We start from the raw sequence: 27,848 nt of genomic DNA, 5'->3' as shown, positions 1-27,848 counted from the left end.
AGGGGGAGGGCAGGCTCTGGGGGACAGAAAAAGGCCCTGGCCCAGGAGGGGCAAGGGACATGGCTCTGATCCTTGCTGGGCTCCCATGGCTACAGGCAGGAAAGCTTATTCTTGTATACAAGCAGGTGGCATGAGAATATTACATGGTAAATCAGATAAGCTGCAATCTTGTTATGCCGACAGATGAGTGGGTCAGAAAGGTTTGAGTATAGCTGTCAATACAGCACCCTGTAAGGATAGTGTCTGATCAAATTAGTCACTTGCAGCTCCACTCCCCACAGCCTGTTGGTTAGGGGGAAAAACAATGTTCCCATGAAGGAGGAGTACGAATCATCTTAGCAGCCTGAACTACCCAAGCACTTCCCATCCCTCTTTCTGCTTTCCACGTAGTGTCTGCACCCACTGCTTCGGACACAGTCCCACTAATGGCCCTAACATTAATGCTTCTCTTGGGCAGTATGTTTTGCACCATGTTAGCCAGATGATTTTTAGTCAACAAATTTTCAGTAGTTTTCATCCTAGGACTAGGGAGAGTCTGTCATATGAGTTGTTGGGAGGAGAAGAATTTTATTCCCAGAAACTCCACCTTGTTTTCCCAGCTACCAGCCAAGCCTTCAGTACAGCTTAAATATTTGAGGTTTCCAGTTGGAACAGTGTTTAAATGACATCTACCAACACCCGACAAAGCAGAGGTCTTATGCCAATGCTGCAATTTGGGTTTAATGCTATTGGAAACAAGTTTGTGCAACCACACGTGTTTAGATATTATTATGCTGTGTGACAGCCTCGTGCAAGTTTCCTAAAATAGCAGCCTCATCTTCCTCCAAAATCCTCCATTGTCTGCCTAAGTCCATTCAAAGAACATTATCCTATTGCAAGCTTAGGCTGTATCCACCTCAGTTATCATTGTTATGCCAGCAATGGTTGTCATGGTGCCACTTGAGTATCCCTGAAGGCCTAGGGAGCACTTATGCTTTTTTGCCCCATGCTTATCATTCTGCGTACATCAGCCCACCAGAGGGATTGCTCTGGCCCTGCTGGCTCCATTTGCAAAGGTGATTTAGAGTTCCACCTGCCATTCGTACATGGTTTAAATTGCAGAGCAATTACACAGCCCTGGCTTGCCTTAAGAAATATTGCCTCAGTTTCTGTGCTTCTACAGCTGTAAACATCAGTACGTTAGGATCTTCATTCTTCCCCCTTGTTAAGAGGAAATTTTCTTGGTAAATTTCAAACCCTGAGTGCAGAAGTGGGAACTGAGTTTGGATCTTTCATATTTGGAGCCTGGAGTATCACTGTTGGACACTGTTTGTTTTTCTTACAAATCTTTTGAAAGAAAAAATATTTATCTTGAACTGAACACAACCTTTCTTAGCAAAGTATGAATATCTGGAAGGTTTGGATCCAAAAGAGTGCCAAATTTGATTCAATATGAATAGTTCACCCATTTGCAATTTTTCAGCTCCCAAATAACAACTGAAAAGCACATACAACAGTTTTCATACCCCTTAGTGAATCCACAAAACCTTTTTTTTGTACCATGTTACCAATCCCAAAGGACCTTCTGTTCAGACATAGGGCATCCTGAGTACATCCTCTAGCTGCAGAACTCTGTCCTGTGATATCCACTTCATATAATTCCTGGACATATGATCATTCATATGATTCCCGGACATTGAAACATTTCTGAGAAGTGGCTGTGAGCTCCCAGCAGCCTTTCTCTCCTTCCACAAACCTGACCTGGCACAAGAAGGATCCAATGGATCATAAAAGCTGCCAGGTCACAGTATGCTGGACTCTAAGAAGAATTAAACTTCAGATTTTCTTCAAAGACCTGGTGGGAGGAAACTTCATTCCTATAGGATACCAGAATCCAAAATGTGTGAGTTCCCCTGGAAAGACTTTTAACTGGTTTTACTCTACCCTTTTTCCTCCCTATCACTGTGAGATGAAACAAGGCCTGTATTTTACCATGCACTGGAAGGGCCCAGATTGCTACTAAAGCAGAGACATTGGAAGGCAGAAGGCTGCCTCCAGCTTTCCATGTGTTCATCATAAATAAACGACAGGAGGGAGTTTACAGAGCTGCAAATGAAGACTTTACTGGCGTATGAGCAATGGTTTCCTTACTGACAGACCATGGACAGGAAGGCTGGACCCACAGAAAAGTGTGTTTCCCCCCGACTCTAAGAAGTTGTTTGTCTTTATCAGTTCCAGCTGGCTGGTGTCATTAGATACTCACCTCTTCTGAAGTGTTCCCTGGGAAAAAGGATAGCATCTCTGTTTCTAGGGATATCTAAGATAAAGTTAGAGCAATCTCTTCCCGATGTTTTGGAAGCCTTTTCTCTGCAGGTCTAAAATCTGCTGTCCTATATGATTATGGAGAACAGACTGTTCCTTTTTTTCTTAGCAATAGCCTTTTACACAATTGGGGACTGTTTTTTTAGAAAAGAGGTGACTCAAAAAGAGACATGAGAAACCTCAGTATTTCCTCAAAGATCACATTTTCCCACTGTATTCCAGGTGAAACATCTGTTCAGAACAACTTGGCATGATCTGTTATGCAAGAGAAGGTTCCTCCTAATGGATGTATACCTCCTTCTGCCTGGAAGTCTTGACACACGTGCAGTCCGTGTTAAGCCGAGATAGTGACTCATCCCCATGAATTTACCAGGTGACTGTTCTCTACATGAGTAGGACTTTCCATGCACCCCTGGGGAGTTCTAGTCCTCTAGTCCTGAACACACCTGTCTGCAATTTAGTTTTAAGATGGTGCTTAAACACATTTACAGACACCTGACCATGGCTTACTTGCTGGCCTAGTATTTTTCCACCTATCAGTGGAAATACTGAGATGTTCTACATCTGTTATGGCCTTCACAGAGAATCTTACTCAAGAAATTCTACATTTCATTAGTTAGCTACTAAAACAAACTCTTCATCTTTCAAATACATTTGCTGCCACCTTCTAATTATCTCATCTAAGCCCTCACCACAAGAGACAAAACATCTGTTGTGTTATTTCCTCATCAGTGAAGAGTTGTGATAGCCATTACTTGCCTTGTATCCACAGACTTCTGACTCTGCCATAGAGGAAACTATGCTGTATGGCACAGTTTGCTCCTGACAAAATCACACTGGCTGTTATTTGCCTCCTCGACATATATACATAAACGGGTTTGTTGTTCCTGTATTTTCTTAGAAGCCAATCTTAAAAAGTGGTCTGTTGTAGAATTCTCCAGTTCTTTCTTTTTCCTATTTTGCTGAAAGAATCACTATATTTACTTTTTCCCAGTCTTTCAAAACCTCAGAAGATCCTCCATTAGTTGTCAGAAAAAGATATTAAGAGTTTAGAGGTTATTTTACACAATCCTCTAAGACTTCATCTTTTCAGTAATTTTCTTGATATTCTTGCTCTTCCATATATGATAAACAGAAAATGTTCATTGCCTTCCATATTCCTAATTTAACCTCATATTCGACCTTGAGTTTTCTGACTTTCCATTTTTACTTGTTCATGGTATTTTTATACACATCTTCAATAATTTCACCACTTTCACTTACACACTTTCTGCCTGCTTTTCTCTTAAGATTAACAAGAACACATAATTTACAAAATGGCCTATTTTTTCCAGTTTGAAACTTTTGTTTCATGGTCTTACTCACCTAAACTGTCTTTCACCATCATTTCTCAGCTAGTTCTTCCCATTGCCTCCAGACAAAAATGAAGAAAATTCCCTCTTGCCCCTTCTGCCACCCTTTGAACCTAGAAAACTGCTGCAACATATGAAACCTTGCTGAACAGCCTGCAACCTGAAGTGCTGCTGTCCCTACTAAAATTCTCCATTGCCACCAAGCCCTATGCTTGGGACAGTCCTGCTTGCTGCTCACAAAACACTTCATGCACCTCCTATCCTGGAGGCCTGGAGCAGACCCCACCATGCCAGATCTGAGTAGGTCCTTGTTCCTCTGCTAGAACATGGTTGTGGAACGTGTGCGGCACACACCGCCGCCTCCAAGTCTTCTTGAGCAATAATTCTATTTTGATATTCTGACTGTGAGAATTACCAGAACAAGCCACCTTCCTCCCAGGCAATCATATTCACATTTGGGCTGGATTGAGCCACTCCTGGCAGTAGTGGCAGTACTCAGAGACACAGGCAGCCTGGACCCTTAGACCCTTACTCCCTGAGCAGGTGAGCCTTGCTTATTTTCCAGCAATGTAGTAGATGGGATTCAGCCTTGCTCCCCAGTAATGAAAACACCTGTGCATTGTTTAATTCTTCTGAGAAGTAATGGCCTCTGTAGCACTTTGCCTCCCAGCATCACACTGACCCTCACCTGCTGTTCGCAGCATTGTGACTTCATTGATGTGAAATTGCTTCTGTTCCTCACAGCCATAATTCTCCCCCTTTCTCCACTGATAGTGATGAGGGAAATATTTCTACGTTCCTGGCTTGCTTGGGTTTTGCTTGGTGTTTGTTTTTTTGTTTTATCTGCAGGGCTTCCCATGTTTCTTCAGAGTGTTTAAATTCAGCAATCCCAAACAGAAGCTCTCCAGATTCCTTCCTAAAGAGATGCCACTAAGAGGCATGTTTTCCTGTTGTGGCTCTTACTAGCAAGAAATGAAGACCATAGACCTTGCAAATTCAGTTCAAACCCTGGACTAAAGCATTCAGGATTGGTGCTTCCCTTAGAATACAGCCCTTACATGAGCTGCTGTAGAGCCATGCAATAGTAGAGAGAATCCTAAAGAGCAGCATTACCTCATTATTTTTGTTCTGGCCACTGAGTTCTTTTGTGAAGGATACACTTCCTACTACTGCTGGGAGCTGGGAGAGCAGAAATAATAAGATGCTCACCTTGTTAGCCAAGGATTAGGCCCAAGCAGTATATATTTAATTAGACTTTAAAGAGCTTATTTCAATGTTAGGAGATGCACTCCTTCCCTGTTGCTGCTGCCTCAATAGAATTGTTTCAGTAAGCGTTCTGTTTATCAAGAGAAAGGATAGTGTTTTCAGACATTGTGAGTACTCAGTTTTTGTTTGCAGTTAGATTAAGAAGAGGAAAGTTGACCCAAAGCTCTTGTAGAGGTCATCTAATCTCTTTGGTTGAGAAGATCTGTCCTCCCACAGACACACCTTCAGCATTATAAGGGAATACCTCTTCCTGATGACAAGCTCTCTTGACAGGGATACCTGAAACTTGGTCATTCCAGAAGCAGCATCTTCTATTACAAAAATTTAAGACATACATGAGAAATTAGAGTGCTGCTTGCACACCTTTGGACTGCTACTTACCCACAAGATCCAAGGCATTCACAATGAGCATTAGTGAAGACGACGTGGAGAAGTTTCTTGATGGCAACCCTGCTTTTGCCAAGCAGTACTTTGAGAAGAAACTAAAAACAGAGTCCTGGGATAACAATGAGAGCGAAATACTTTTTGAGTTGATCCAAGACATGCAAGAAAGCATCAACATGGAGAAAGTTGTTTTCAAGACCTTGAGAAGAATCAGGTCCCTTATTCATGCTGATCGCTGTAGTCTTTTCATGTATAGGCAGAGAAATGGAACTCCTGAACTGGCAACAAGGCTTTTCAACATCCAAGAGGGAAGTACTCTGGAGGAATGCCTGGTCTCTCCAGACTGCGAGATTGTCTATCCGTTGGACATAGGCATTGTGGGCCATGTTGCTCAGACCAAAAAAACCATGAACATCAAGGATGTCCACGAGGTATGTTTGCCTTTTATTCATTTTCTGGGTAGAAGAGAGGCTCACAGGGGTCAAGAGGCAGCAGCACACCTCAGTGCTTGTGATGTAGTAGCTGTGTATTGGAAACAAGTAGCAAGTCTGAAAGTTGCTTCCAATTTCATTAGTGGAGTGAGGTGAAACTAAGCACATTGATTACACTAGGTCTTACTGCCTGCAAACAGGGCACTGCTACACCTTGTCTGTCTAATTAAAAAAAAAATCACTTCTAGTCCAGCGGAGGAGAGTGAGGCAGCCAGTGCACTGAATGCACATGGAATTTTCCATACAATTTTATATTCTACGAGGAAGGGGCAAAGACAAAGAAATCCTTTACAGTGAGTCCAAAGACAGTTTTCCATCACGAAAGACCTTTGAAAATCAAAGCTGTGATGAAGATTTAGTTAAGGGCATTTAGAGGCATTATTATCAATCAGAGGGAGTGGACCCCAGAGCAGGTGCGTTAATGGCAATCTGTGTATGGGTGATCTTCATCAGAAGCAGCAAGAAACACGCTTTGACCAAAAAAAGTCTTTCAGCAAAAACTGCCATCTGCAATATCCGGAGGGATCTGAGGGATTTTAATGTTTTATGTTTATGCTTTCATGACAGTATTTACTTCCCATACTTCTGGTTCAATCATGTAAACCTGGGTGGCTGGAATAAGAATCTGCTTGTTCTAATCATAGATATAAAACTAAAATCCATGTGACCCAAATATGGCATTTGGGATTACTCCATCTATTGTTTGCTAGTTACAAAGAGGCCATCTGTTTATTCATTCATTTGTTGCTCAATGCAGGCATAGCCCAACCCTCCAGCAAAACCTTCCTTGTCTTCCACGGAACACACTGAGACACTCTTTTGGTTCTGCAACCTGTTTGTTTTTTTTTTGCTGGGGGTATTGTTGGTGTTGGGGGAAGCATCAGAATGTGACTTAAACTTTTAAAGTTGTTTGGTTTCTGATGTTTCTCCAAATATATGGAAGGCTTTCCGTGCTGTGAGATAAGTGCTGCACTCCAACCCTAGTGCTTTTAGACATTGCCATAAGACAATTCCTTTGAAGAAGACCCAGAGACAAAATAAATGCTTGGTCTACCCCATTTGGCAGAAAAGGCCAACAGAGGGGAAGGTATGGGCAGAAGATGCATTAGGGAGTGATCATTCTTTCTGGTGCAACCTTCTGAATATGATCAGAGCTGTGTGGCTTTTTCTAACCCAAATAGAAGAACTAATAGCTGACAAGCTATTCACCCGAGCAGGGAGAAGATCCTTTGTCAGCAAGACCATCCCTGCAATCCCCCGTGGCAGGTGATGACGGTATCAGTATGGCCCTGTGCAGGTGAAATCATTGGCCATCTGCTTTCTCTATACTATCCTTTCTCTGCTTTCCAAGAGAAACTAGGGGTAGATGCTGCAAGCTGACAACAAGCTTCACAGTAAAAGCAGATGAAAAATGAGGGTGAGTGAACTTGCCAGTCACTGCACTGGTTTATACACTGTGGCTGTGCAGTGCTACCTGGCTCTACCCACTCTGCAGTGCTAACAAGAAGTCAGAGGAAAGGATGGAGGAGGTACTGTGAAGAACGTCATTGATCTGAGAGTGACCAGTGGAGAGCCCCCTTGTTCTGAGAGAGTTTGACATGTTAAAGCTTATGGTTTGCAAGATCTTTACAGAAAGTTAAAAGTGTACATGTGGCAGTCAAAAGCCACAGCTTCTGCTCTTGATATTAGCTTTATCATCTGTACATTGTCCAATTTTCTGCTGATTCATTGCTTTTCCTGAGTAATTTTTAAGCAAAATTTTTTTAGGCAGCTTACTTCAAGGGGCTGTGCTTTGACTTGATTTCAAGACTACACATGTTGTGGAAAACGCTTATTTGTAAATTCTCTATTAAACAGTGTGCCCAGTTCAGCGCATTTGTTGACGAGCTCACCGACTACACTACAAAAAACATCCTTGCAACACCCATCTTGAATGGCAAAGATTTGGTTGCAGTCATTGTGGCTATAAATAAACTGAATGGCCCACACTTCACCAGCTCTGATGAAACAGTAAGTGGTAGTAGATGAGTTCCTATCAAACAGCTGTTACTTCTGTCATGTAACAGAGATTCTTTTATGCTAGTGATGTCTGCTCTAGTGGGGCTCCACTGGTGTGCATTTCCCTAAAGAGCACTCACACCCTCATAGAAGAGGCTCATAATGAGGATACTTATCTCAGATCTTTCAGGGAAAGTACAGTGGGATAAGCCTCATGTCATGGCAGTGCAAAGCAAAGCATTTATCCTGGGAAATTACCTTGATGCTTGTAAAGCAGTGTTATGCAATACTGTACACATGAGGTTGATACTGCATTCAATTCAATCTCACAATTTGCCTTTTCAGCTCTTTCTGAAGTATCTGAATTTTGCATCCTTGAACCTGAAAATTTATCACTTGAGTTATCTTCACAACTGTGAGACTCGTAGGGGCCAGGTAAGAGTGAAAATGCAGATTGACTATCTCAAAATCAAATGAATACATTCTTCTGTTTTAAAAGGTGATTTTGATTTTCTTCAGAGATTTGTTCCTGAAGAGCAGAAAGGAAAAGATGCCCTCAGCTGTTTTGAGATACTGATCGTTTCCCTAGAGTCCTTCATTACTCTGCTGCTATTGGTGAAACTGCAGGACCTGATGCCTTGGATCACTTAATCACTTCAGACAGCAGCACCAAGACATTTTCTGAAACACTTAGGAATGTGGTATTTTTTCCTTATCTGCTCATTAAAAAGTGTTATTGGATTTCCTCTTAGAGGCAGTAAAATGGTTGCCATCTGCCTGTTGTATTGGCCTCCACCAGTAGAAAAGAACATATATTAAGGGTTTAGGATATTCTGGATTGAAGTAATTCAGGCACTATTCTTTTCCATTACTTGGGGTACAATAGAATTCTCAGATTTATTAGTATAGATGTGAATCCTTGCAACCACTTTGTGCAGCAGATATTGGTTATCACTGAAGAGGACCTGGAATTGTACCTGTGCTGCATGCCAGCCATGCTGTATTCTCCACTGGGATTCCCATGGAGAAATGCCTCTCTTAGCAAAATGGATGCAGAATGAAAGTTTATTTTGAAGCTTTGGGACAGCACTTATACTTTCTAATTCATTATGCTTTGCCTAATTTTTTTCACTTAACAAAACATGAATGATATTCCAGTGATACAGCCACCAGCAATGGTGAATAGTTAACTAAAGTAGAACTGGCAAAGGTTTATTCCCATTGAGAGCTTAGCAGTAGGACTAGTCAGGATAAAAAAGGGGCTAGAAGACAAAATGGGGTCCCAAAAAGTGGAAGGCCTAATGCTTCTGGTCTGGGACTGAACCCAGGAGTCCTGTGTTCATATATTAGTGCTGTCTGAGCAGGTCCCACAGAAAGGGAGGAAAGCAACAATGAGATGCAGGACACACTGCTCTAGTTCTGCCAACAGCTCAGTTGTCAAACCTCTGATTAATATAGGTCTTCAGGGCTTTGTGAAAGTTATTACAGTTCATTGTGTTAGAAATTAAAGTACTGAAGTACAGAGTGAGCAAATGACATTCTCAAAAGTGGTCTAGGATTTTAATATTGCAAATCCCAACAGCAAAGACTGGGTGATACCGTGGGTAAAATGGCTTGTGCAAAGACAGTTCAGTCTGCTTGCGCTCAGATACTGTGTAAGAGTCTTACTAGAAGACCATGTAATACATTTTGACCAAATTCTTTGCAAGATTCCTTGACTTAGATATTTTTCAGCTGTTTCTCTCAGTCCTTCTCACTGGGCTTGTGGCTTTCAGCATTACCTATTGCATGCTGTAAAGTGCCAAAAAGCTAAACTGCTGCTCATTTTCATTTGTTTGTATGGCAACACCACTACCCTGTTTGAGGGATGCTGTTATTGAATGACTCAGACTTCATACAAGTGGCAGAGTTGTCCCAATTTATGGATTAGAAACAGACCAGTGCATCTCAGAATTGCTCAAAAGACATCTACTAGTGCCCAGTGAAGAGGTGAGACACTTTTTCTGACTGTGGCCATGTAACAGTATTTCTTGGACAAAGCACAGGTCCAGTCTGCTTCAGGTTGCAGCTCTCAGTGCTTCTGAAGCACAGCTCCTCATACCTCCTGGGCTCGGAAAGCCAGGCACACACCTTGGATACAGGCACACATGCATTAGCTAAGCTAAGCAAGAGTGTGGGTGCCTTCCTTATCATTTCAGAGCAATATCTGTGTAACGTCTGCTTTTACAAATGAAAGGGCCTAATAGCAACAGCTTTCTTAAAGGTACATCTGTAGGCCAGAAGATGAGGAAAAGGATCATGGGCCGATGTACACAAAAAACAGCTGCTCAAAGTCTTTGAGGAAAGTGTTAATTCAGCTATTTCAAGCACGAGCCTCTGGAATTTGCAACGTTTTTGGTGTTAACCGGTTTTGGATGCAAGATTTTACTAATGGGTGCAAAATTTAAGTGGGGACAGCTCTTTGCCTGACACTACTACTTTTTTGTGCTGTGTTGGTAACGTTTGACTTCTATATAACACTATGATGACCTGACTCTTCCTCCATAGTAATTCCCAGTGTGAACAAGCAGTGTAGGTTTTCTGCACTTTTCGGGGACTGTAACCCAACATTTGGGAAGCACATCTCTCTGAGAAAGGCTGTGCTTACATTTTGATTTTCTCCCGCAGGTGCTGTTGTGGTCAGCTAATAAGGTTTTTGAGGAACTGACGGACATTGAGAGGCAGTTCCACAAAGCCTTTTATACAGTGCGGGCGTACCTGAACTGTGACCGGTACTCAGTCGGTCTCCTGGACATGACAAAGGAGAAGGTGAGCGTTCACATATGTGCTGTGCATCTTTCGGATTGCTGCTATCCCCTGAGGGGTGATGCATGGAGATAAGATTTACCGAGGCAGTGAAAGTTGGAGCTAACTTTGAGCCATTATTCTTACTTTGGTTGACATTCTTTTATTGTGCAAAGATTAAGATAATGGGCTAACTAAAACAGGAAAGGCGAAGAGTTTATCACTGGAATGAGACTGTCTGAGACTGGGAATACATAGGAGGGGAAGATGTGTCTGAGTCTGGCAATCCTGGTCAAAGCCTGCAGCACAAACAAAACCTCACAAAGTCTGTGGGTATCGGAAGTGTAGTGAGACACCTGTGGAAACCCCCATCAACAAAGCAGCCATCTTCCTCAAGGACTCATTCATGCTCACAATATCCAGGTTTTTAGATGAAATTTGGCTTCACGAAAACAAGCTGACAGAATTGAAGTTACCTCTGATTTGGTCTGATTGTTTGCAAACTTTATGTGAGGGTTACACAGCATCCTTGCCAGTGGAGCCCTGTTTGTCCCACTGTCAGGCTGCCTGTCTTGTTGACAGAGCTCTTGTAGCATATTGTCTTGTGAAGAGGAGTGTTAAAAGATGGTTAGTGTAAGATAAAGACACTTTGATCAACATTATAATGTAGCCTAACAGAATAAAAAGCAAGAGAAGTATTTCACTTCTTCAATCTGGCAAGTAGTAGGTCAGCCTATAGTCACACTCTGGAAAATGAAGAACATAAGAGCATTGTCATAGCTGTTTGCTGTGAGTACAGCCAGTACTCACTGTTCACCGAACGAAGTGTATAGGCAGTGTATGATCATATGCAGCCATATAAATGCACCTGACACTTCCAGATTTGGATATTTGGGTATCATTCTGCTGCCTAGTATTGAATTAGTTTTATTGTTTCCTGCCTTGCTTACACAACTCCAAACCCAGCATGGTAGAGCAGTAGTTTGAGGCTCAAGACAGAATTCACTTTCCTACTCTAAAAATACTTTTTAAATTTTAAAACCAGGAATTTTTTGACCTGTGGCCAGTCCTGTTGGGAGAAGTACCCCCCTACTCAGGACCTCGAACCCCAGATGGCAGGGTATGTGAAAACAAGATTTCTTTAACTTTGTCTTGTCCGGATGCATTGCCTCACCAGTCATTTTAATGCCACTCTTTTTTTCACTTGTAGGAAATAGTCTTTTACAAGGTCATTGATTATATATTACATGGAAAAGAAGACATTAAAGTCATCCCGTAAGTGCCCAGTCCCTGTATGCTAGGTACTGACACAGGGTGTAGCTAAAAGCAAGGTTCCCCATAGTTTAAAGACATCCATGTGGAGAAATGCAAAGGACTGATAGAAGACCGAGACTCAGAATGTAAGTTGGTGCTTCCACTCACATTTCTGTGGGGTAAAGATTTCCTCAAGGGCATTGGGATCCTGACTTGGAAGTCAGGCTCCAAAATCCACTGCAACCAGTGTTTGCTTTTGGCTGCAGAAGTGAGCTTCCTTGATTGCCTGCAGGTTTCCTCTCTCCTTGCCAAGCTGAGGCATCACTCCCCTACATGCCTTTCCTGTGTCAGTGGGTGAGCCCCACCCAGGATGCCCTTGTGTTGAGGCTTCCTTGCTTCTCTCCAATCCTTCTATCCCTGACCCTATCTTAAGGCTACCACTAGCCTTTTCTCCCCTCCTGACACGCTGGGACTCCCTCTCTTTGAGAACTGTCCTCTCTTCTTGCCACTGAATTTCTCAGAGAAGCCTTGGGCATCTTAGTGAAACCTGACATTAGAGGGGTTTTGCCCATTTCTTGTAACATTGCTTCACATTGGTGTATGTGCTGCAAAAAAGGCCCCCATTTCTTGGGTACAGCAGTGTTCAAAATTCAGGCTGGCAGACATCCTTAGCCAAGAATCTCCTTTTATCTTTCTCTGTGTTGAAGGTCTGAAACATGGCCCTCACTCTCAGGAGCGACTTTTTATTAAGTCTCTGCAAACTGATACTTTATCAGTCATTTTGTCTTGAATCCTTGAAGGGAAAGTGTTTACTTATGTGGAAAATTTTTGCCTGTGCACATGGATCCTTTGAAAGTGACAGGACCATTTATGGACTGGGGGTTCCAGGCCTAAACCTGGATTATGCAATCAGCTGAACACACTTCAGCTCCATGATCTTTCTTTAGTAAATGTATGTCTTTAATTTCCCTTATACCTTTTTCTTCCATTAGAAATCCTACCCCGGATCACTGGGCACTAGTAACTGGACTGCCAACGTATGTGGCTGAAAGTGGATTTGTAAGTACTTAACCTAGGATTCATCAAGTCTTTCTGAGATGAATAATACCCATGCTGCTTTCTCAGCAATTCAGTCCTTTGTTTTGGCAGTTAAACTTCTCGTTGCCCATATTGTAATACTTTTTCTTTTGTGTGATCCCCTAGATCTGCAACATTATGAATGCTGCTGCAGATGAGATGTTTAACTTTCAGGTATTGTGAAAACTTCCAGTTCTATCAAGGATTCAACATTTTTTTGCAGAAATGTAATGTAGAGTCAATATTATGCATATAAATACTTTTTTTGTTTGTAGTCCTAATGTAAAACTGGAGTGCTCATTTATTTAGAAAACATATTAAGTACATGATGTCTTTCTGCTTGCTGTTGCTTCAAGGAAGGTCCTCTAGATGAATCAGGATGGACAATCAAAAACGTTCTCTCCATGCCAATAGTGAATAAAAGGGAAGAAATTGTTGGCGTTGTCACATTTTATAACAGAAAAGATGGGAAACCATTTGATGAACAGGATGAAACCCTCATGGAGGTATAGTTTTTTGCTGGAAGAAATTCATGTGGTAGAAGAGGTCACTATTGCTCCATGTACACCCGCAAAGCATCCCAAGTGTTTTGCAGCTAAGTGGGTACCTTTGTTGCTTAGAGAGGTGTTATACATAGGCTTGAAAATTTTGGGTTGTACACCTAGCCATGAGCAGCTGCTGTGTGCCAACACAACCATTCTCACCTGTGTTTGCATACCTGACCACTGGCTCTCACTGTCTGTGCAAGTGAAAAAATTACACAGAAACTGTCTGTGTAGGTAGGATACAAAGGGAAGCCAGCTATTGAATCTACCAACAGCGGCTGTGACTAAGGGCCTTGCTGTTTAGAAATGTTCCTTTGCTAGTTTCAATGAAATATAAGTATTTAGCTCTTGGCATCTGTTATCAATCAGGACATTTCCTGAAATAGACATTTATTATCAAACAAAAAGACTGTGGAAAAAAAATCCATTTGAATTGGCCATTGGACAGCAAACAAGTTGAAAGCAAGCACAGGATGTGAGTAAATACATGTGAGACATGTTGAGACCACCTTGCTCTCCTTTGATATGAGGGTTCCTGACCTGCTGTCACCATTGTGACAGAAACCTTTCCACAGGCATGGAGACACACAGAAATAGTCTTCTGTACCCTGAACTGGACAGAGGGTCCTTCAGTCTCCACAGCATGGATGCTCTCAAGGCTTGGGCAGATTCAACAGCTGGGGAGCTGCTTTGCTGAGGAGGAAGTCGCAGCTGGGAGCAAAGACATGGTTGCTCATTGCTGGGATTGTGGCCAAAGTCGAGCTTGCATTTCTTTAAAAATGTATCATACAGTGTCATGAGGCTGTGTCTTTGAGGAACAGATGTTATGGCTATTTCACTCTTGCCTTCTCTTCCCTCACCAAGTCCTTGACGCAGTTCCTGGGTTGGTCTGTACTCAACACAGACACATATGATAAGATGAACAAGTTGGAGAACCGTAAGGACATTGCTCAGGACATGGTGCTCTACCACGTGAAATGTGACAAGGATGAAATCCAGGAAATTCTGGTAATGCCTCTCAACGTGAAACACACACCCAAGTACTGACCTGGCCCATGAGTTGTGGCACAGATACAGGTCTCCCATTTCACAGAAATGCTGCCAGCCACCACGACGCGGCAGCAGCACCTGGGCCCTAGTAACAGCACAGGGGCAGACAAAGCCTTTCTTTTTGTTCTGTGGTCTGCCCTCCACCTTGGCATACTGTGCCACTATGTTCTTTCTAATTTCCTCAGCAAAGCCAGCCTTGGAGGTGGGCTTGAATGAGTGCTACTCAGGGCAGGGCTGTAGGGGTGGAACAGAAACTGATTTATTCTTCAAAACATTCTTAGTGCTGAGGATGTGAAATTAGAGGACCCAGTGGCAACACTGGGGAACATTTGCAAGTAAGGGAAACACAAAACAAAATTGAGGAGAGGGAGAACACTACCAGGAAAAATATGCTGAAAGACAAGAAACTGAAGTAAGGTCCAGGAAAGAAGCACAATTTGAATATGAGAGCTGCCCTAGATTGCCCCAAAGCTGCCCAGTGCAAAGTCCAGTGGAGTTCAGTTGTCTGCTTAACACACCCATGCTCTTTGCAGCCAACACGAGAAAAGCTGGGGAAGGAACCAAATGAGTGTGACGAAGAGGAGCTGGCAAGCATTCTGGTAAGAACAATGCACTGCTGAAAAGAACAGCCCGGGCAAACAAATATTGCCTGCATAGATGTAGGGAGGAATTCCCAGTGCTGGCATGCTGATCCCTGGTGAAAGGTAAAGGCAAAGCATACCCTGCCCTCCTGTGCTCCACGAGTTTGAGATTATCATTATTATGTCTCAGCAAGTGCCTTCCACAGCTCCTGGTGAGTCCCTGCTCTCTGCCACTTTATCTCAAGGGGTTCAAAGTCCATCTGGAAACACGTCAGCCACCTTGGCTTGTCACACATTTTGATCTTCAGAGTAATTAAGGAAGGCTGTAAGTCTTCTCCCATTCTGAGTCTTCAAATTATATCAAATCAAGTGCTTAACAGGAAACAAACAATATTTCCTGCACTTAACCAAAATTGCCCTCCCTCTTCCTCCACTTAATGGGGTTATCATGAAAAGCTTAATATCAATCCATTTCTGTGTTATGTTCTAGAAGAAAAGCAGCATCTGACTGATATATTTTTATTTAGCAAAGCTTAGGAATGACATAAGTAGAACAGCAATAAACCTGCCCACCTCTCTTACAGAAAGAAGAACTCCCGGGGCCCACTAAGTTTGAAATCTATGAGTTCAGGTTCTCTGATTTTGACTGCACCGAGCTAGAGCTGGTGAAATGTGGCATTCAGATGTACTACGAGCTTGGCGTGGTGAAAAAGTTCCAGATCCCGCAGGAGGTAGGAGCTGGAAAAAGCTAGGATCTCCTGTCTTAGATGTACAGCAGACTCACCCATGCTGGTGCTGGGACTGAGGTTCCCGTGCGTACCCAGCCCAGCTCAGAGAGCAGCCACAGAACTGGGTTCACGGGGACTTGCCGGGCGGGGATCACTGTCCTGAGCCCCCTCACCCTGCTGAGGGCAGGAACGGTCTCTCATGTGGGACTGGAGCGTAAAGCTGGCCTCTTCTGCTCTCTTCTGCTCTCTTCTGCTCCTCGCTGCCTGCCACAGGAGCAGGTTTGCTATGAGGTCTGTATGGATGGGTGGTGGCCCCTGAAAAAGATTGCTTGCACTTTCTGTATCCAGTGCCACTCACAGCTGCAGTGTAAAAACACATCCCAGCAGCAACACGGGGAGTTCCCACCTGTGTGCCTGTTTCCTTTGCCAGAGTGTGTACCCTGCAGCTTTCAGCCAGCATGTGCTGAAACCCGCTCTGCCAAGTCCCTCTGTTTTTCATTCCCATGCAAACATGGATGTGCCTTCATTTGGCGCAGTTGGCACCAATTTGTCGATGGGAATGGTGTGGCCTTGTGGGAACAAGGACCCCATAAGCCCTGACGTGGGAACTCACGACTTCTGCAGTCCAAAACCCTACAGGAATTGTGAAACTGGTGTTCCAGCAGCTCCGTGCTCCCCAAGGGATTTCTCTGCACATCACGTGAAGTCGATTTCCATCTAGTGGGATCTGGCGGTAATTGCAGGAAGAGTTTACACCCTGGAAAAGCAGGATCGCAACTGAGGGGGAAGTGAATGATAGTTAACTCTGTGCTTCTTACATGTAGAATGTCAGTGTCAAAAATACTCAAAATATCTACTCCGGAACAACTAACCCCTGGAACAGGTGTGAAAAGCAGTAATTCTCACGGTTGAGATTTTAAGAAATGAATACTCATTCATAAATAATTTGCTCTTTAATGAGAAAACCTGCATAGCTACAAGAGGTAGTACACATGGCGAAGTAGACTGCAGAGGGAAAAAAACATTTCTCTGTTTAGTGCCCTATATTGTAATTCTTTAGGTGATATAAATGTCATTCATCTCTACATCTATGGATCCATATCTCTTGAAGAGAGGTATCAGTATTAATACATCACAAGACAAAAGGAAAAATCTTATGACTGAGAACTTAGAGAAACATAACCATTCAATAAATTCACAAAAAGTAAGATGAAATTGCTTTTTCTTTAGGCAGAGCTGATTCTTGTTCACCACATAGGCATCTCTTTGGTTTTATTTTTCTTACCAAAAAAAAAAAAAAAAAAAAAAAAAAAAAGACAAGGAGAGAGGATAAAAAAAAAAAAAAAAAAAAAAAAAAAAAAAAAAAAAAGACAGAGAGAGAGAGATTAGAAAACAGCTACATTTTAGTGTCCCCTTTTGCTCTCGACTAGGCTTTATTCTAACAACATTGTCAGGGTAGCCTGATGGTATTACAGCTTCTGATCCTTTTCTGGGCCCACCTGGCTGGTTTGAGCCTCATCCATGATTTCTGTACATGACCCTTATGGCTAGATAAACAGGCAGCAGCATCATCACCCACACTAACATCCTCTTCCCTTCTGGCAGGTTCTGGTAAGGTTTGTGTACTCCGTCAGCAAAGGCTACCGGAAGATAACTTACCACAACTGGCGCCATGGCTTCAATGTTGCACAGACCATGTTCACACTCCTGATGGTAAGGTGACACCGCCACGGTTAATTCTGTGGCACAGCTTCACTTACAGCAGGTCTTCTGCTGCACCTGGGAATTATGCAGGGCTCCCTTTGAAACTCCCTTTTGGTGTAGGAAAAAGGTTTGTCACTCCTAGCACAGGTCCTGCTAAACAAGGTCTCCATTTGCCTGAAGTGACAGTCACTACATTACATGTGAAGAAATCTTTGGTCAATATTGGCCAATGAATGGAGAGCTTTAATTCTCATAGACGCAGATGTGTATGGTGTTGAATAGACTCCAGATTAAATCCTTCTGCAGAATAGAGGAGAGAGACTACAGGACTTCAATTCTTCCAATAGATTCTGACAGTAAGAGCCAGACTGAAGTCAGCTGGCTGGGATGGACACAACCTTATGCTTTGCATTTCCACCCAGGACAGACACAGGTACAAGTCTATTGCCAGTGTGAACACAGAGAGTGCCATTTCTCACAGGTCCCCAGGGCAACAGATACCTCAACAAGAAAAACAGGTGTCAGACTGCTGCTCCACACCAGGGACTGATCAGCCAGGAACCAGTGAAGATGGTCACATCTGCTCACACATCTGCTCACACATCTGGCAGCAGACTTATGCCTACCACCCCTGGACAATCCTTTGGGTGATTCAGCTTGACAGCCACACTGACCTGAAAGATGCAGAGCCTTTTCACAAAGTACTTTGTGTGCAGTGTCTGGGAGGGGCACTTATGACAGCCTGGGTGAATCCTAGGGCACAAGGCTCCTACAGCAGTGGGTAGCCAACCCTACAGGTGTGCATCAAGCAGATAAACACTACAGATGTGCCTGCCTGGGTCTGAAATATTTTGTTCCCAGCTGATTCCCCATTCTAACCTAAGTGTACTGTGCATTGCATTTCTGTTCACAAATACTTTGAGTTGTCCTGGACTGTGCCAGGACATCCCCAGCACAGAGCAGTCACTGCTCAGTACCTTTTCCTGTTAGAGATGCTAACATACGGCATTTAAATTCTCTCCCTCCAGACTGGCAAACTGAAGCGTTACTACACAGACCTCGAAGCCCTTGCAATGGTAACTGCTGCTCTGTGCCACGATATTGACCACAGGGGAACCAACAACCTCTACCAAATGAAGTAAGCATTTTCTCACCACTTCAAACCATTTTCTGTTGCTCCTACTTGGCGTGGAATCAGGCTGTGATCACACCAAACTCCAGTACATCTCTGTTTAATACACAAAGGTGACAACCTTCTTTGACAAGTTACCTTGCTTTTCAGCTTGCTGCAGTGTTTGAGCTCATGCTTTGGCTGCTGGGGAAAATTCACGGTGCTCTCTGGGGCTTTCTTTACCTCCTAGCAAACCTCCTCTGGTTAAAGCAAAACTCTACATTACCATTACCGTGTGGAACAGGTGCAGAGCAGGCACTCAGTATCCTGAGCACTACAGGAGACTTAGGATGCCAATAGAAGCATCCTGGACGTAAGATGACCAGTTTTTCTGTATCTATGGAGAAAGCACCATGAATGGCATTGCCCTCACCACCTACAGAAACAAAGCACCTATGAGAATGCTGCTCTCAGTAGGCGGTCATTAGCTACAGATAAACAACTGCATAATTTTGTTGCCTAGTCAGGACTCTGTTGCTCACTTTAGGAAGTCAGATCACAGCTCTTCTGCAATGCTTGCTGGCTGTATTGTCTTACTTCCTGGAGCTTTGAAAAAACATTAAGTGAAGTTGGCTTGGGTTTTTGATACAAGAGGGCCTTGCTTTTCAGCTAGGAAGGTGTCCAAGGGTTGCAGGTTTTTCTATTCCTATTACCAGATATCAACATGTAATTATTCAGGAATTATACTTACTTAGCTGAGTAATTACACTGCAGTCATAAAGAAGAGTTGGAGTGATATTTCCAGTTGGAAGACTGTTTTACACAGTGTCCAAAGAGTTATAAGCAACTTCACATAAGTCTTATTAGACTAAAGTCATTACCTACTAAAAAGTTCTACTCACAGGCCTTTTAAAAATAATTGAACTTATGTGTGTGACAGAAATTAAATACGAAATGAGACACTTCTTTTCAATTTTAAGTGCTGCACTAATATCTTCATTTTTCCTTTATGCAACCAGATCTCAAAATCCTTTAGCTAAACTTCATGGATCTTCAATTTTAGAGAGACATCACTTGGAATTTGGAAAATTCTTGCTCTCTGAGGAGGTCGGTAATGAACAGTAGTATAAGGGCATGAATAATTTTCTTTTAGGGAGATTTTTCATTAACGACCGAGCTGTCAGCACAAGACCTTTCTCTGGTTTGGATGCCAACAAACTGCAACTGCTTCATTTCCTAAGGATTCTATGCTCGGCCAGGACCAAAGCACATAGGCTTCCTAAATGCATGACTTGGTTTCTTCAGAAGCTACATTGTTATCCCCATAGGAATACATTCAATACAGGGTTGTTCTCCTGTAGCCCCTCTGGCAGGACCAAGGCTAACACATTCCCACAGCTAACTTTCAATTTCAGGCAAATTTCCCCTGTAGCCAGGGGATGGGGTTTGTGTAGACGCTGTGTAACAACCTCCCCCTGTTCAGTGAACTAAAGGGGAAATGGCACCACACCATGAATGGGCTCACACCCTTTGCACCTGAGGGGACCAAGGTAAACAATTGAAAGAAAAAAAGTGAATATATTTGGGAAAGGGAGGTGGCCAGGAACTCATAACAACACAGAGCTTGGATTTTGCAACTCCCTTTCTTTTGCTTTTCAGTCACTGAATATATGTCAGAACCTCAACCGCAGACAGCACGAGCATGTGATTCACCTGATGGAAATTGCCATTATAGCAACAGACCTGGCACTCTACTTCAAGTAAGTTGGTCATGCACACTGTGTGTGAGAGGCAGAAAGCAGCTGGCCTTTTACAAAGGCCAAATGTGATGCTTTGCTCTGAAAGCCACCCACCAGTGCAGCAGTTCTCTTCATGGACACTGGCTCTAGGAGACTGCCCTTAATACTGACCTCAGAGCTGGTGGGAGAACTCAAATCATTCAAAAGAATTTTGAACCTCTGCTCAATTAAATCATATACATGACTTTTTAACCCTCTATTTCCAACAAGGGAGGGCTATGTGATCCCCTATGGGAAGAAATGTCAGGATTGTTTTGGCTTGTTTTTTTTTACCTAGCATTTCAGCTCTGAAAATACTCCTAGGTGGCAAATGGCCTGGCCAGAACTATACTAACTTCTCTGTGAGAGAGGCATGACACAAATAACAAGTAGTCCATCGTAGGTTAATGTCCAGCTCATAGTCTGTTTCACACCCAAGGGCCAAAAAAGCCAAAATCTTGGAGCAGTGCATGCTAACTTTCTGGGACATAAGACTGAAACTCAATGACATATAACTTTCTAATTAGCAAGGAGCTTTCAAAATGTGGTTTCAAAATACTGTGTCAAGACCAGAAACTGCTTCTGTGTTTTGCACTGCAGTATAATAACACTAAATTTAAACAGCCCAAAAGAGAGGAATTTGAGGGAGGTTGGAATAACCAGAACTCTTTCTGTGGAGATGCAATATCTGTTTGGCACCATCTATCTGTATAATACCATTTCCTCACCAGCTGGGAGCAAACTGGTCCTTGCCCTCCTTGGGCAAAGTGAACTGCAAGCAGAGGCTTGGTTGAGCTGACACAGGATTATTTATGTGAGAACACATGCACAAGTCACTTTGTGATATGGCCTGTTTTCTCTGCTAATATTGAAACATCGGGTTTCTTCAGATCTTACGCCACTCCAAACAAGGGTGTATTGTGTATAAACCATTCCTCAGAATTCTCTATATATATTTAGATCATATAAATAAGTCTAACAATGCTTGACTAAGTATATAAAGCCAGGTAGCTTTAAAAATACTCCGGCTAGCTCTAGGTTTCTGCAGTTTGCTTAACATTTAAGGAAAAATGCTTCTTGTACTGCCAGCTAAGGTGGAAGCATTTCTCAGCTGACATAGCTTGCAGTAGGTCATACTTTCAAGGACCTGCTCATGTCTCACCACTATACGTATTTTTAAGGCATTTACAACAGTTAAGAGACCAGATGATGGTTCTTGGTTTTGATGGGGGCTTCCTTGAGGACATAAAGTGTCAGGACAGCAACTACTGGAAACCCTTCTGGAAGGGTTACCAATATCAGGATCAGCCACCTGTATTTAACATATTTGTTTCTTTGTTTAATAGATTTTTCTTTTTTTCCTTTTTTTTTTTTTTTTTTTTTTACCTTCCTCCCCTACCCCCCCAAAGAAAGAGAACAATGTTTCAAAAGATTGTGGATGAGTCTAAGACCTATGACAGTGTGACTGCCTGGACTGAGTATCTGTCTCTGGAGACAACAAAGAAAGAGGTTGTCATGTGAGTAGTTGGCTCTGGGGAAAGGTTAGTGATGTGGACACCTGATGAGAGTTCCACCACACACTTTGTGCTGCACTTAGTGCAAAGTCAGCGAGTGATACATTACTGGCCACTCAGATTTGATCTTCTGGAGAAGCAGGGAAAATTAAACAGGGGAAAAAAACCTTAAAGTGGTTCTTCATCCAAATAAGTGTCATGTTGGTCATATACTCCTAAGGAGATGCAGGATCCCTTCTGGTTATATACTCCTACCAGGTCACCCTGTAGGCCACAGACAGGGACATCCGATCCATTAGCTGTTCTTCCCAGTGGCAACGAATCTGAGTTGCACAATGCTGCTCTTGTGACCAGACAGACACTTTGCAGGATGAAGTGCTGCTACACTGGCGATGAAGTGCCCTCACAACCTCATCGCAGACTGCACTGCTACACACCCATGAGGGAGCCAAGGTGTTACTCTAAAGTCATGGAGTTCAGCTCAGCAATGACTAAAGAAGTAAATATCTTAGTGCCAGAAGCAAGTAGTTCCTCATCATAATTGCATTTTAAGCAAGAGAGCAACCTTTGATGATTGTTCCAGTCAGAACCAAGGCTGTTGCAGCAATACATCTTTTTTTGTCTATCAATTCACCAGGGGCCAGGGTAGACCTGATACTGTACTGAGGTGTGAGGGTCCTGAGCCTGAAAAAATAGGGAATAAATTAATTTCTTTCCTGTTTTTAGGGCCATGATGATGACTGCTTGTGACTTGTCGGCTATCACAAAACCTTGGGAAGTCCAGAGTAAGGTCAGGTGCTTGAAATCCTGTTAGATTTCTGTACTTATACTTCAAAGTAATGCAATTTCTAAGCTGCCTATAAGTTAAATCAAAGTCTCCTACCAAAATTACGAAAAGGAATAGCTATGGTTTTGATGGATTAACCAGTCTTTCAGATCGTAGTTGTGAGTTCCTCAAAAAATTCATGTTTACAAAAAAACCCCCCATCAAAACAAAAAGCAAAACAAACCTCCCAGTAATATAGATTTTTGGGTCACAGTGAGATTTTTTAGATATAACATATGCACTGGCTTTATTACAGCAATACCTACCTCCAGTTTGCTCAGTTGTTTGATTTCCTTAAGGAGTTCATTCCTGAACTGTACTTGAGTAATTGCTAAATAATAAACACTTGTGCCAGTTTGGTCAAATTTAGAAATATATCCTCTGAGAGAAGGCACAACCACCCCTCCCCCCACCAGGTTCAGGAAAAATAAATTTCCTAGAAGGAAATTGAAAGAGATAAAAACTATTTATTTAACAAACACACAGGAAAAGGATAATAATGCTAAATAATAAAACCCCTTGCCCTGCTGAGAGAAACCTGGGAAAATTTCAGAGTCCTTCTGTAGATCTCTCTCTCCCCCTCCTTGGAGCTGGGATGGGGTGGTGGGCCCACCTCCAGGGCCAAGGCCTCGGTGGAAAGTCCTCCCAATGTATTCTGATGTTGAAAGAGTCCAGCAGAGAGAAAAGGAAAAAAATGAATTCCCAGGAAAACAAAAGTTCAACTCTCCAAAGGAAAAAGAGCTGAGGAAAAAAAACTGCTGAAGGCTGGCTGGAAAGAAAAGCAAGCCGGGTGCTTCCCTTCCCTCCCGCTCTCCTGCTGCAGCTGAAAATAAAAGCCTCTATCTCTGTGTCTCCTTGAACAAGCTGCAAATTGCTTTGAAAAAGTTTTGCTCAGTTTTTCCTTCCCCCTCTCAGGCTCAGTTTAAAGGCATAGAAAGGTACAAAAATTAATTCCTGGGCATAGGGCAGTGATATGGGATACACATCATAAAGTCACCCCAAGACAACACTAAAATTTAAAGGAGGGTAAAAGAAATAAAGCCTACCTTCCTGTTCAGCATGAAGAAAAGACAACAGAAAAAAAAAATAAAATAGACACCCACAAGGCGACCAGTAAGCAAATCCTAAAGAGGAATACATTGGAAATGTTTCTTAATAGATGAGGAGTGGACTAATGAGATCCAGTGCAACAGGACTGTCGAGTTGTCACTAGACAGGTGCAATCCTATTGCCACAGCTGCCCTTCCCAGGAGAAAGAGTGGGGCTATGGTTGGACTAGAAGAAACAGAAGGATTACAAGTGAGATTTGCTTCAGAATGGAGATGTGAAGTGCATCAAGTTACAAGGCTGAAGTTAGTGCTAACTTTTCTTTTTCCTTCTTTATCAATGTAGGTAGCTCTACTGGTGGCAGCTGAGTTCTGGGAGCAAGGAGATTTGGAAATAAGCGTCCTTCAGCAGCAGCCCATTGTAAGTACCGTGCAAGAACCAGGCAGTTCAATTCAGACAGCAAGCAGTGCTGCTCTGAACTACACACTTACCACAAGCAGTGCTGTTCTGACTGCTCTGTGTCTGCCTGAAATCACCATGCTTGCCAAAATCCAATAGAAAACTGTGTTCTGAGAAAGTGAAGAGCATCTCTGACTGTGCCCAGTGCCTCTTGTCCAGCTGTCCGTATAGTTAGATGGGTTCAGTAGCTGTGAACCATCAAAGGGTGACTAACCCCCTGGAGATTTTGTGCAGGTCCCTTACAGAAAAAGTGAAAAACTGAATAGACAGGTCACAGAAGAAAGAAGAGTTTCTAATAAAGAGAAAAACCACAAACACAGACTCCATAGAGTCAAGGAATTATTGATAAATGGAAGGGCATTTCTAACTTTTTTTTTTTAGATAAATTTGACATTGAAAGAACCAGGAGTTTTTCCTTGATGCGGCATCCACCTGTGTGGTTTGGGGTTTTTTTTAAAGTAGATTTTCATGCACCCCCTCTACCTACAGTGGCATCACAAATTATATAGTTATCAACAAGATCTTGTAGAAATATAATTTCTTGTTCAGTCATGTTTTAGAGTATTTAAAACCTCTTCAACGTTTTATAACATGAACCTTTTCTGGTATCTGTTTGGGAGGCACAAGGGAAAAACTTGTTGTTCTCCTCCCCATCCATAGATGCTTGAAATGCTGCCTCAAATTTCTGCTAAAATGGCAATAGAAATGAGCCCACTTCACTCCTCTGCAGCTGAGGAAGAGATCTGTGATGGACAGTCTTTAGGGTAGCATGACAAAAGTGCCAGGCTGACACAACAAGGCAGTTTTGGGGAGAAGATAGAGGTGTGTTTTTCAATTAAGTGGTCTCATAAATCATGGTGAATTTGTGTCCTCCCACAGCCCATGATGGACCGAAGGAAAGCTGCTGAGCTTCCAAAGCTTCAAGTGGGTTTCATTGACTTTGTGTGCACATTTGTCTATAAGGTAAGTAACGTGCACCCTTACACACCTCATCCTTATCAACAGGGGTTCAAATCCCAGGTGACTGAGTCCTGGTGCAGCAACATCACTCCTGGGGAGAGGGATATGTTGATGAGGGAACATCTGCCCTTTTCTGGGGCATTGCAACATGGTGCCTTTTTCTGCCATTAATGCTTTCTGCATAGCATCAGCTTTGGATGCAAAGTGTCAGGGTCTACCCTGGGGTGTGATGGACAAGCATTCCCTCTGCATTGCATTGTACTGAGAGGTGTGTTTGGATTAGGAATTTTCCCGTTTCCATGAGGAAATTCAGCCTATGCTTGATGGGCTTCTGAACAACAGGAATGAGTGGAAGACTCGTGCTGATGAGTATGATGCAAAAATTAAAGCTCTGGAGGAAGAGAAGAAAAAAGAGGAAGAGAGAATGGCTGCAAAGAGAGGTCAGAAAAAGTAATTAGCTTTTCATTCGTAACTCAAAAACATGCTTATGAATACTCTCACAGATCTACAGCAAGCTTTGCTGAAACAGCAGAGTAAGACACCCAGAACAAGTTTCATATATTTGGCTCCACTGGCAACGCTGAAGGCACCTTGCCTTCAAACCTGACACCATGACAGGTTGTCAAAAAGGCCACCAGCTTAAATTCCCAAACACTAGTATCTGAGAAACTAGTGAGAATACATTCAGCATGAATTCCCATGCACCTGAGGACAGCAGAATATCATTTGCTGTCCCTGGAAAACAGCAGGGAGACATCCCTTTGGACACAGGGGCTGTGGCTGAACTGCTGTCCCACAGGTCATGAAGCAGAAGCTAAGAAAAGTTAACACAGTCCTAGGAGAACACTTAAGAAATAATGGTTCATCCCATTTCTAGCCCGGATTAAGTACTACCTAGAAGCAAGCAGTCCTGGCAGTACCCAGTAGCAATTTATTTTGGTTGAACATGGTTTTTTTTTTTCTGTTGGCCCAGCCTCTGTTGTACTGAAATCCATCAGCTGTAGTGGGCTTTGGGTGAAAGCAGTGCAGAAAGGGAGAAGCAGAAGGTTCTCCTGGCCTCTCCCAAATGTCTGACCAAATATCTGCCACGACTGGGTGCTTTCACTCCCCAGAGACTGTATCTGAACTCCTCTTTTGTTACAAACTGGACCAAAATTCCAACAGCCCATGGTGTGGACATTGCTCAAATGACACAGTTTAGAAATTATTAGAGTTGTCTAGATGTTTTATTTCAGTTTAACTCACAGTAGTTAACTTAAAATATCAAAAGTAAGTGTTTTAACTACAATTTAGACAATTTCTGAAGAATTATTTCCTGAATAAGTAATTGATATTCAAGTAAGGAAGATTTTCACTAACTCCACAATACTCTTTCCAATACTCTTTCCAAGCACAATTACTTTGCAGCTCTAGGTAGGGCGCCATAGGCATGATCTACACCAATTACTGGATAACATAAAAGTTCTAAAAAACTCCTGCAATGACTGAGAAGGAAATTTATGACTGTGCCCCTAATTCTGTGTTTCTTTTTATATGGCAGGTGAAATAACATGTAATGGAGGAACAGCTCCAGCTTCCAGAACCTGTAGTATACTTTAGACCTACTATAACTGCAGTATATGCCACCCAAAATGAGAATGCTCACACTTAAAAACAAACAAAAAAAATCATGGCATACAAATATATTCCTGATTGGACTACTCTGGTAATTTATTAGGCTTGTGACCAACCAGGGAAGGGCTAGATCTTGTTTGCCTTAATTGCATCTCTTCCTGACGGTAAGGAGCCATTTCTGTCTTGTCTCCTGCCCTCCATTTAATGCACCTGCTATCAGATGGCATGTGGCAACTCAGAACAACATTTGGCCCAGTAAATCAGGTTGCAAGATTATGATTATTTCCCTGCATTTTTCCTGCAGGGAAACACTTCTTACCCCAAAGCTGATGGGGATAGTCCTGCTCTATACAACCCCATGAGACTGACAGTGAATGCAACCATAGCCTGCAGGGTAGGAAAACTGAAGAAGAGATATTTATCATTTATCATATCTAAGTCTGTATCTGTAAGGATATTAGAAAGAAATCTGAGGGTAAAGATAAAGCATGAAAACTGACCATAGTAAACTTTTGAACTGCTCTAAAATGTTACTATTCCATGTAAATCCAAGAAAAAATCAGACAGATAATAGCTCTGTATTCACTTCAAGAATCTGGATGGGTTGCTATCCCAAAGCTTGGAGCCATCCATGCAACACACAGTAGCTACCTTATTCAGGAGCAGGATCCACACTGTGTGCTAATTGAAGATTTGCTCTTTCACATGTCATTTAAAGAAGACAGTGTTATCATCACCCATTACAGTTCCTCATACAATTAACCAAGCAACCTGAGTTATGGCATCTCATAAATTTGTTCTGTTTTGCCTCTTAATACTAGTTATTTAAGACAATTGATCAGAACCAGCTGTCCTTCCTTTCCTCCTCCTGTTCTGAGATGTCTGGTTTTTAGATTATCCTCCAGACTTGTGACTCTTTTATTTCAGATGAATGTTATTTTTCATGTTTATTCATGCAAATATATTAGAACATTCAATCACACTCTTGTACTAGTAAACACACCCTTCTCAGCTCCTGCTTTAC

General features: G+C 42.5%; 1 protein-coding gene across 2 annotated transcripts in view; it reads left to right on the top strand.

Moving 5' to 3' along the window:
- The first annotated feature begins 4,921 nt into the window (after positions 1–4,921).
- The window catches only part of PDE6B (phosphodiesterase 6B), a 23,079-nt gene continuing 152 nt past the window's right edge, over positions 4,922–27,848 (top strand). Inside the window, exons 1-22 of one of the 2 annotated variants that reach the window (XM_017735455.1) lie at positions 4,922–5,734; positions 7,652–7,804; positions 8,138–8,227; positions 10,460–10,600; positions 11,622–11,696; positions 11,787–11,851; positions 12,823–12,889; positions 13,034–13,081; positions 13,264–13,413; positions 14,317–14,460; positions 15,036–15,101; positions 15,668–15,814; positions 17,417–17,524; positions 18,544–18,653; positions 19,646–19,733; positions 20,286–20,386; positions 21,814–21,921; positions 22,645–22,708; positions 24,137–24,211; positions 25,130–25,213; positions 25,494–25,660; positions 26,751–27,848. The exon at positions 26,751–27,848 is cut by the window's right edge and continues 152 nt beyond it. In XM_017735455.1, the coding sequence (XP_017590944.1) occupies positions 5,324–5,734; positions 7,652–7,804; positions 8,138–8,227; positions 10,460–10,600; positions 11,622–11,696; positions 11,787–11,851; positions 12,823–12,889; positions 13,034–13,081; positions 13,264–13,413; positions 14,317–14,460; positions 15,036–15,101; positions 15,668–15,814; positions 17,417–17,524; positions 18,544–18,653; positions 19,646–19,733; positions 20,286–20,386; positions 21,814–21,921; positions 22,645–22,708; positions 24,137–24,211; positions 25,130–25,213; positions 25,494–25,660; positions 26,751–26,754 (2,466 nt within the window). In that variant the 5' untranslated portion in view covers positions 4,922–5,323 and the 3' untranslated portion in view covers positions 26,755–27,848. The remainder of the gene's footprint in view (positions 5,735–7,651; positions 7,805–8,137; positions 8,228–10,459; positions 10,601–11,621; positions 11,697–11,786; positions 11,852–12,822; positions 12,890–13,033; positions 13,082–13,263; positions 13,414–14,316; positions 14,461–15,035; positions 15,102–15,667; positions 15,815–17,416; positions 17,525–18,543; positions 18,654–19,645; positions 19,734–20,285; positions 20,387–21,813; positions 21,922–22,644; positions 22,709–24,136; positions 24,212–25,129; positions 25,214–25,493; positions 25,661–26,750) is intronic. The other variant, XM_008634553.2, reaches the window with a different exon arrangement.

The sequence above is a fragment of the Corvus brachyrhynchos genome, unplaced genomic scaffold, assembly GCF_000691975.1.
Source record: "Corvus brachyrhynchos isolate BGI_N302 unplaced genomic scaffold, ASM69197v1 scaffold22, whole genome shotgun sequence".
NCBI classification, from domain to species: Eukaryota; Metazoa; Chordata; class Aves; order Passeriformes; family Corvidae; genus Corvus; species Corvus brachyrhynchos.
The sequence above is the reverse complement of the archived record's forward strand: the minus strand, read 5'-3'. Positions and strand labels throughout refer to the sequence as shown.